The sequence below is a fragment of the Trachemys scripta genome, chromosome 24 (assembly GCF_013100865.1).
Source record: "Trachemys scripta elegans isolate TJP31775 chromosome 24, CAS_Tse_1.0, whole genome shotgun sequence".
NCBI lineage: Eukaryota > Metazoa > Chordata > Testudines > Emydidae > Trachemys > Trachemys scripta.
Window position 1 is genome coordinate 13,687,913 of NC_048321.1, and position 9,232 is coordinate 13,697,144.

The 9,232-nt window shown below is 51.3% G+C and overlaps 1 protein-coding gene and 1 long non-coding RNA gene across 2 annotated transcripts; both read left to right on the forward strand.

Annotated features, from left to right (window-relative positions):
• Positions 1-2,444: 2,444 nt before the first annotated feature.
• On the forward strand, positions 2,445-6,479 carry LOC117869586. Its single transcript, XR_004643825.1, has 3 exons — positions 2,445-2,590; positions 3,558-3,787; positions 5,391-6,479. It is a non-coding gene; the product is annotated as an uncharacterized LOC117869586 (long non-coding RNA).
• A 139-nt stretch (positions 6,480-6,618) lies between these two features.
• Positions 6,619-8,937, forward strand: LOC117869582 (interferon-inducible GTPase 5-like). The gene has a single exon (XM_034756551.1). It carries the CDS (start codon positions 6,632-6,634, stop codon positions 7,841-7,843), a length of 1,212 nt encoding a protein of 403 aa, XP_034612442.1. The 5' UTR covers positions 6,619-6,631; the 3' UTR covers positions 7,844-8,937.
• The last annotated feature ends 295 nt before the right edge of the window (positions 8,938-9,232 follow it).

Sequence of the window (9,232 nt, forward strand, 5' to 3'; positions counted from 1 at the left end):
TAACACTGATAGAGAGATATGCACAGCTGTTTCCCCCCCCCCCCAGGTATTAATACATACTCTGAGTTAATTAATAAGTAAAAGGTGATTTTATTAAATACAGAAAGTAGGATTTAAGTAGTTCCAAGTAGTAACAGACAAAACAAAGTGAATTAGCAAGCAAAATAAAATAGAACACGCAAGCCTAAGTCTAGTAAACTGAATACAGATAAAACCTCACCCTCATAGATGTTTCAATAAGTTTCTTTCACAGACTGGATGCCTTCCTAGTCTGGGCACAATCCTTTCCCCGGTACAGCCCTTGTTCCAGCTCAGGTGGTAGCTAGGGGATTTCCCATGATAACTCTCCCTGTGTTCTGTTCCACCCCCTTATATATCTTTTGCACAAGGCGGGAACCCTTTGTCCCTCTCTGGGTTCCCACCCCCTCTTTCTCAATGGAAAAGCACCAGGTTAAAGATGGATTCCAGTTCAGGTGACATGATCACATGTCACTGTAAGACCCCAAGCCTTCATTCCTCCCAGCCTGACTCACAGGAAGGCCTGCAAGCAAACAGAGCCATCTGCAGTCAATTGTCCTGGCTAATGGGAGTCATCAAGATTCCAAACCACCATTAATGGCCCACACTTTGCATAATTACAATAGGCCCTCAGCGTTATATTTCATATTTCTAGTTTCAGATACAAGAGTGATACATTTATACAAATAGGATGATCACACTCAGTAGATTATAAGCTTTGTAATGATACCTTACAAGAGACCTTTTGCATGAAGCATATTCCAGTTACATCATATTCACACTCATTAGCATATTTTTATCAAATCATATAGAGTGCAACATCACACTCGCATCCGTAAACATTTAAATAGATACAAATCGAACAAAAGGCTTAAAAATAAACAGCAATATTATGAGCTGAATTCTGCCAAGCCCAAGGATATACTATTGTAATGAGCAACGCATATAATAGACATTACTCTTCGGAGTATATACAAAATCAAAGTCCAGCGTTTGGACCGGGTCAGACCAAAGGTCCATCCAGCCCAGTATCCTGTCTTCTGACAGTGGCCAATGCCAGGTGCCCCAGAGGGAATGAACAGAACAGGGAATCATCAAGCGATCCATCCCCCGTCGCCCATTCCCAGCTCCTGGCAAACAGAGGCTAGGGACACCATCCCTGCCCATCCTGGCATTCAGAAAGCTGCTGCAGAGATCACTCCCCGAGCCCACCGCTTTGTCTGCATCACCCCTCTCTTTGCTTTGCAGCCCTGCACTGGCTCCCCCTTCTCCAGCTCCTCAAACATCAGCTGCTTCTCTTCGCTCAGACGGGCCTTCACGGCCAATCCCCACCTGACCTTTCGTCTCTCGTTCGCACTCCCACCTCGGGTCGGCCCGTGCTGCCAGCTGCCATTGCCCACTGGGTGCATTTCCAGACAAGCCCCTCGGTGACACACACACCCCCACTCTCCTTCACGCTGGGGGACGTGATGATCCCATCCAGCCTGACATGGCCATGATTCTCCGGAAACACCACAGAAAAGAGATTGGTGACCCCTAGCGCCCCGTAGGGGTATCGGGGCAGCCCTGACTGCCAGGGGAGAGCCCCCACGCTGCCCCCTGCAGCGCAGCGCCCCCTAGTGCCAGTCTGGGACATCGGGACCAGCCCTGACTGCCTGGGAGAACCCCTGCTCCGCTCCCTGCAGCACAGCGCCCCCTAGCGCCCCGCAGGGGCATTGGGGCCAGCCCTGACTGCCAGGGGAGAGTCCCCACCCTGCTCCCTGCAGCACAGCACCCCCAAGCACCAGCCGGGGGCATCAGGGCCAGCCCTGAGTGCCTGGGGAGAGCACCCATTAGTACTGGATTACTAACTCCGTTCCCTGCAGTGCTCTCTGGATTTTTTTCCTAGCCAAGCACTGAGTATGTGCAAGCCCTCTTAGCTTGAGACTGACCAGTTCCTGCCAAGCTAACGCAGCTCTCTGCCAGGGGACCCCATTAGGGCAAGAGTAAACCCTCTGGCAAGAGTCAAAGAACGTCCACCAAGAAAATTTTGCAGCATCACCTTCAGCTCTTTGGCCAGGGCTACACTACACACTTATTGCGTCGCTTGGGGGGGATGTGTGAAAAATCCACACACACCCCCAGTGTAGACAGCTGTATGTGGATGGGAGAGTGTCTCCCACCGACATAACTAGCGTTTCTCACAGAGGTGGAGTTATAGGGCGAGCTCTCTCCCGTCGGCTTAGAGCGTCTCCCCAGATACGCAACAGAGGTGCAGTTGTGCTGATGTCAATTTCTAGTGCAGATCTGCCCCTAATCTCCCACTGTCTGTGATGTTCAGGATTCTTGGTTGGGGTCGACGTCCAGGCTCGTTGGCTGGGAACAGCAGCGCTGGAACTGGGCTGTTTGCTCACTGCCTTCAAAGACAAACAGGAAAAAAACCCCTGCCAGTTGCTTTCACTTTCCAGATTATTCACCCTGCTCGGCGTCAGTGGGAGAGACACGAGAGAGATGGGAAACCGAACACAAATCACTCCGGTTCTGTAAGCTCTTTGCTGAGTGGACGCACCTGGGGCTCCCGGGAGGGAAGCCGGTAAGTGGCCTTTCTGGGCTTTGGGTCTCGTTTTGTCGGGGGCTGGTTGTTGGAAGGCCAAAGAGGCACTATAGCTGCTGTTGACTAGCAGCCATTTTAGGTGTCCTGAACGCCACATACCGATGAATAATGGCACAGAGCTGGGCTCTGCTGTCAATGCTCCACATGGGCCATCGAGTTAGCCAGGGTGAGGCCACCCTTTGCAGGACCCCGGGCAGCACGTGGCCATGGGGGAGGCTCTCCGGTCTGACCAGGAAGACACGTTCTCTGGGAGAGGCACAAGCCCTCAGTTCCCAGCACAGAAACACCCCTCCCCCATTTTCTATTTGTAATAGAAAACAATCCCCTTTCTCTAGACCAGTGGTTCTCAACCGGGGTACACGTCCCCTGGGGGTCTCGCAGGGGTACATCAACTCAGTCAGATATTTGCCTAGGTTTACAACAGGCCACATAAAAAGCACTGGTGAAGTCAGTGCAAACTGAAATTTCATACGACTTGTTTACACTGCTCTATAGCCTGTCCACTGAAATGCAAGTACAATATTTATATCCCAATCGATTTATTTTATAATTATATGGGAACAATGAGAAAGGAAACACTTTGGCAGGAGTAGTGCGTCTGTGACACTTGTACTTTTATGTCTCATTTTGTGAGGAAGTCGTTTTCAAGTGAGGTGAACCTTGGGGGTACGCAAGACAAATCAGACTCCTGCAAGGGGAACAACAGTAGTCTGGGAAGGTTGAGAGCCGCTGCTCTAGAGGGGCTGGGGCTTCATTTCGGCTTCCCCTGGGATGTCAGAGAGAACTGGATTCCTGCTACGGAATTGCATTCAATGTAATTTACACCCAGCAAAAGGGGAGTGAGCATTAGTGAGAAACCAGGTCTGCATTTGTTAAAAGCATTTCCACAGCACCCTGCCAAATACGTCTGCAATCGCTTTGCTTTCTTGGCTATTAAATGACATAGGAGATGAGAGATTGGAACCAGCCCGGCGTTACGCCTGAGCGCTACCGGGGTGAGCGAGAGGGGAATCGCGCCCGGCGCCTTCATTCCTGACGTTCAGCGGCTCGCCTGGGGCAGGAGCCAGCCCTTCACAGACCGTCCCGCCTTCGCTTGCAGACGCAGGCTGCTCCGCACCATGACGAGAGTCGGTCTCGTTTGCTCACTTCACTCGATTGTGCTGTGGACTCTCTGCTGTAAGTATTCCAGCTCTGCTCGCCTTTGGTGATAACGACTTCAGTGCCCCGGAGCCCCGTCACAACCCAGGCCCCCACTTTGCTCGGTGCGGTCCATTCTGATTGCTGTTTATGAGGTGTATCACGGTAACACACAAGAACCCCAGGCCTGGCCAAGGCCCCATTGGGCTCAGTGCTGTGCGTTATTACAGTAACTCCTCATGGAATGGCGTCCCGGTTAACGATGTTTCGTGGTTACGTCGCTGATCAATTAGGGAACAGGCTCGTTTAAAGTTGGGCAATGCTCCCTTCTAAGGTTGTTTAGCAACCACCTGCTTTAAGAGCAGCCCATTGGAGCTGGGGGGGGTGGGGGCTTGGAGCCAGGGTGGACCAGCAGCCCCCCCATCAGCTCCCCTGAGTTCCCCGTGCGGCAGCCGCCCAGCAGGCTATCGACTGCCGGCAATGCAGGTGTCCCTCCCCCCACGGCCATGTGCTGCTCCTGACCTCTGCCTTGGAGCTGCTCCCAGAGACTCCTGCTTGCTGTGCGGGGCGGGGGGGAAGAGGAGGGATGATGTCAGGGTGTCCCTCTCCCCTCACTCCTGCCCTCCACTCCTGTACCCCATCTACACGGAGCAGTGGGGGGCACGACGGGGCTCAGGACGGAGGGAGTCTTGCTGGCAGCAGCTGCTGTCTCAACTTGCTGATCTGCTTAAAAAGGCAATGTACTTAGAGTGGGGTCAGCGTACTTAAAGGGGCAATGCGCGCCTCTCTCTCACACACACATACATACATACATGGCATGGTGTGTGTCTCTCTCTCCCCCTCTCCATTTCTCTCTCTCACACACACACACACACACACACACACACACTGTGTGTCTCTCCCTCTCCCTCTCTCACGCACACACTCACACACACATTGTGTGTATCTGTCTCTCTCACACACACACAAACGCATGGTGTGTGTGTCCCTCTCTCTCTCTCAGACACACACACATGGTGTGTGCCTCTGTCTCTGTTTCTCTGTCTCGCTCACACACACACACACATGCACCCCCCGGCACTTTGGAAAGGGGAGGGAGTCGTGCGCTCCAGTGGGATAGCCTGGGTTCATCATCACGTTCAGTTTCCACAGGGAATGTTTGCAGCCACTGCCATGCGTCTTTTGTGTCTCCTGCCTCTTGTGCTGCCTTGTAGAGTGTGAGGCTACATTAATAACAATGTGTTAACCCTTGAGGGCTCAGTCGAGTGCCAGTTCATCATTTAGCAGTAAGGCATTCCCTGGGAAATATCCCACCCTCTGACTCCACCACCTCAACCAAGCTCACATGTCGGGCAGACCATCCACAGCTATATATATATATATAAGGTGTATATAAGTTTTAAACAAACAGTTCAATACTGTACACAACAATGAGAATTGTGAAGCTTGGTTGAGGTGGGGTCTGTGGAAGGGAGGGTGTCCACGACATGCTCTTTCTAGGAAGCTGCGATCCACGCTACGGAAATGCTGAGAGCCACCGGGTTGGAGTCTGTGGGACATTTCTAACCCCCTCCCCACGTGCCCCAGGGGAATATCCCGTCTCTCATGCTGCGTCCCGTTGGGTTTATTTTGTGTTTTCCAGATGCTGAGCTTCTCCAGAGCCCATCAACATGGTGCAGTCTGTGGTGGATTAGTCTGGGAGTGTTACTGGGGATATTAGCATTTGCTCTCCTTCGAATGTATAATCCTTCCTGGCGGAAACTGTGGCTGGACAAAAAGTCACCTCGAAGTGAGTCCCAGCAGACTGTGTCCGACCATAAAAAAGACGAAGAGGAGAACAAACATCTGCTCCAGGCATCCTCGTCAACCTCTATAGACCTAGGAGTGGCCAATCCCACCCACAGGCCACCTGCGCATTCCTCCCCGGTACGGCTCCGGACATTTCGCTTCCCTTCTTTGTTTGCACATGTGTCTGAGGTCATTAGATTTGAGGGGAGGAGGCTGGGTCACTAGGTCTTTCTCTTTGGATTTCTCAAGGCCCTGCTGCCCGTTTGAAATGATGCCCTTGTCAGGCAAACATGGAAAGGGAAAAGAGATCAGGATTGCGGTTTTGAAAACTGTCATGTTTTCTTTCTTTTGTCACATCTCAAAGCCTCTTGGCACAGAGACTTCACCTTTGCTTTATTTAAGGCTTGTTTACACATGAAAGTTAATCCAGAATAAGGTAAATGTGTGAATTTAAAGCAGAATAACGATTCCAGAATAACTCCATAAGGGGATATTCTTATTCTAGAATGAGAGTGCCTTTTTCTTTTGTCCAAAGTGGATTAAGGGTTTGCCTAGAGCAGGTCTACACTACGGGGTGGATCGATGCTGTGACAATCGATCCACCGGGTTTCGATTTATTGGGTCTAGTGAAGACCCGTTAAATCAACTGCCGATCACTCTCCCGTTGACTCTGGTACTCCACCAGAACTAAATGAGTAAGAGGAGTCGACGGGAGAGTGGACCCCATGGTAAGTAGATCTAAGACACATTAATTTGAGTTACGCTACTAACATAACTCAAATCGTGTAGCTTAGATCGGCTTTCCCCTGTAGTTTAGACCTGCCACTACACAGGGAATGATTCCTGATTAACCGTTCCTGGTGAAGGATCTTTGACAGTCTGACATCTATGGGGGTGGGGGAAGAAGAATGACAAGGTGTCCTCAGTCCCTTCCCACCAGCGATTTGTTCAATTTAACTGCAGCATGTTGCAAATATACTTTCGGCCTCCTGTGATTCTCCTGTGAACTGATTATATTATAAATGTTGCCCTTGAGAATACACAATCAATATTTGGTCTGGGTTTTTGTGTTTTCAGGGGCAGACTGCCAAAGACATGGGAGAACCAAGGGCTGCTCCTGGAGTTCAAATAGTACCTACATTGATTTCTATAATGCAGCAGTGGGCTTTGGAACACACCAGGTTAAATATCGCCATTATGGGAGAGCGAGGCTGTGGAAAATTGTCCTTCATTAATGCCATGCGTGGGCTATGTGATGAAGACGAAGGTCCTGCCCCAGTTGAGGAGGAAGAAATTATGATGAAGCCAACAGCTTATCAGCATCCCAAACACCCGAGGGTGACTTTCTGGAGACTGACGATAAGTGGGACAGAAGATGTTCAACCAGAGGCATATCTCCAGCAGGTGAAATTTGTCCTCTATGACTTCTTCATCATCATGTGTTTAGAGAGATTCACACCTAAGCATGCTGAGCTGGCCCGGGAGATCCGGAAGGCAGGGAAGATGTGTTACTTTGTGCGCTCCAAGGTGGATGCAGATTTGGATTCTGCCAGACATAGCCGGCCCTCCACCCATGATGAGGAGGAAATACTGCACAACATCCGTAACCACTGCATCAGATGCCTGGAAGTGGGAGGGATGATCAATCCTGAGGTTTTCCTCCTCTGTACATTTCAATTAGAGAAGTACGATTTTCCCCTCCTGAGAGCGAGCATGGAGAAAGCGCTCCCGGGTGACAAGAAAAGGGCTTTGATACTGGCCCTGCCCAACTCCTCTCTGCAAATCTTGCAAAAGAAAAAGGAAGCCCTACAGAAGCAGATCTGGAAAATAGCCCGTGTGTCCTCTCTAATCACGGTTCTTCACATACCCGGTGTCTCCACCATTCTTGATGTAACCATCCTGCTGACATGCATGAGATATTATTGCCAGGTCTTTGGCCTCGATGATGTCTCCTTCATGGCTCTCGCGAGGCAGTTTGGCAAACCAGCGGAAGAGCTGAAGGCCGATATGAAGCCCCTGCTGGCCAAGGAAATTAGCATTAACGTGGTCTTGCAGCTCCTGTCCTCGGTTGCGTGCGGCATATTCATAGGAACTGATTTGTTTCTGTGGCCTTCACGGGTGCTAGGATTCATGCTGTCTGGTGGAATTTCACTGGCTACCACGTATATCCTGCTGAAAACCTTTCTCAACCGTGCTGCTGAAGATGCACAAAGAATCCTACAGAAGCTAAGTCCACAAAAACAGGGAAAGCTAACGAAGCTAACGAGACGACTCAAACAAGTAAAGATTTCTAGGACTGGCATCTAAATGTTCAGGGTACACACTTCACGAGCACCATGTGCTTATTCTGCTGTTCTTGTCCCTGTTCTGGTCCTTCCTTTTGAAGCTCCCCTGATGTAATCCTCCAGCGCGTAACTCCGCCAGCTTCCACTTGACACGGGAACTGGGCTGAGATTGTCACACCAGACGGGCTTAGATTGGAAGAACCAGCATCATAAACCCGGGTCAACAGATGAATAGTGAAATGATTGAATTTAGGAGTGTGGGAAAGAGGCTGGCTCAGAGCCTGAGTTCCTTCGAGTATTCCCAGCCGGCCCTGTTTTACTTTCCTTCTCATAGTTCTTTCTTTCTTATATTGTTTCTTTTCCTGTTATCTAGTTATATTACAGCAACACTTACTAGAGACCCCAGCTGGGATCAGGGCCCCGTTGTGCCAGGCGCTGCCCAGACACAGTGAGAGACAGTCCCTGCCCCCAGCTGAGACCGGGACCCAGGCATGCCGGGTGCTGCCCAGCCAGAGACAGTCCCTGCCCCTAACAGTTTACAAACAGACAAAAGTGGGAGGGGAAATGGAGGCACAGAGCGAGACCCCAAGCAGGCCAGAAACACACCCTGTATCTCCTGACTCCAAGGCTAGTGGGATAACAAACCGCATCCCTCGCTTCCTCTCTCAGTCTTTTAGCTCTGCTTCCTTGTTCACCGTTCAGCAGCAGGCTCCATGCCGCCTGGGATGGGGCGCTCCCGGGGGGCTGCACAGGTCCTGGCATCTCAGCTCAGCGGCGCTAGCCTACAGGAAAAGAAAATCTGGGCCTGGCAGCTCTGCCATCTGTGTGGTCTGCTGCGGGAGCTACTGCTGCTTTCCCTGCAGCCCTAGGGACGCATTTTCACAGCGGGGGCAGAGCCAGGGGTGCGCAAATTTCTGCATCCTCGTGTTCTCCTCCGTCCCAAGCCTCCCGCCAGACTAGCCTGGGGACCTCGAGAAGACGGTCGCTGATAGAAACACTGTGTGTATCGCTATTAATGCTGTAGGTTTCCCGCCTAGGAAATGGGTTTGAGTCCCTCAGTCTGCATCATATCGCCCTCTGCATCCTGAGCCAGCCAGTCCCTTCCCTGGGGCCAGATGGGAGCCAGTGCCCCCTAGAAGAGACAGCCCCATGTCCCATTCCCCGCCCCCATGAGCCAGCCAGTCCCTGCCCTGGGGCCGGATGGGAACTGCAGCACTTAGAGAGGAAAGGCCTCATGTCCCATTCCCTGCCCCCCGAGAGCCAGCCAGTCCTCTCCTCAATAGGTCATTTCAAGCAATAGCACTGCAAACCGGGCGATAGCTGATGGTTTATACCTTTCAAAGGTAATTGCTTGACCTGCTCACACAGGTTAGCGCGACTCTACTGTAACGTGTATGTTCAAAAGCCCGTG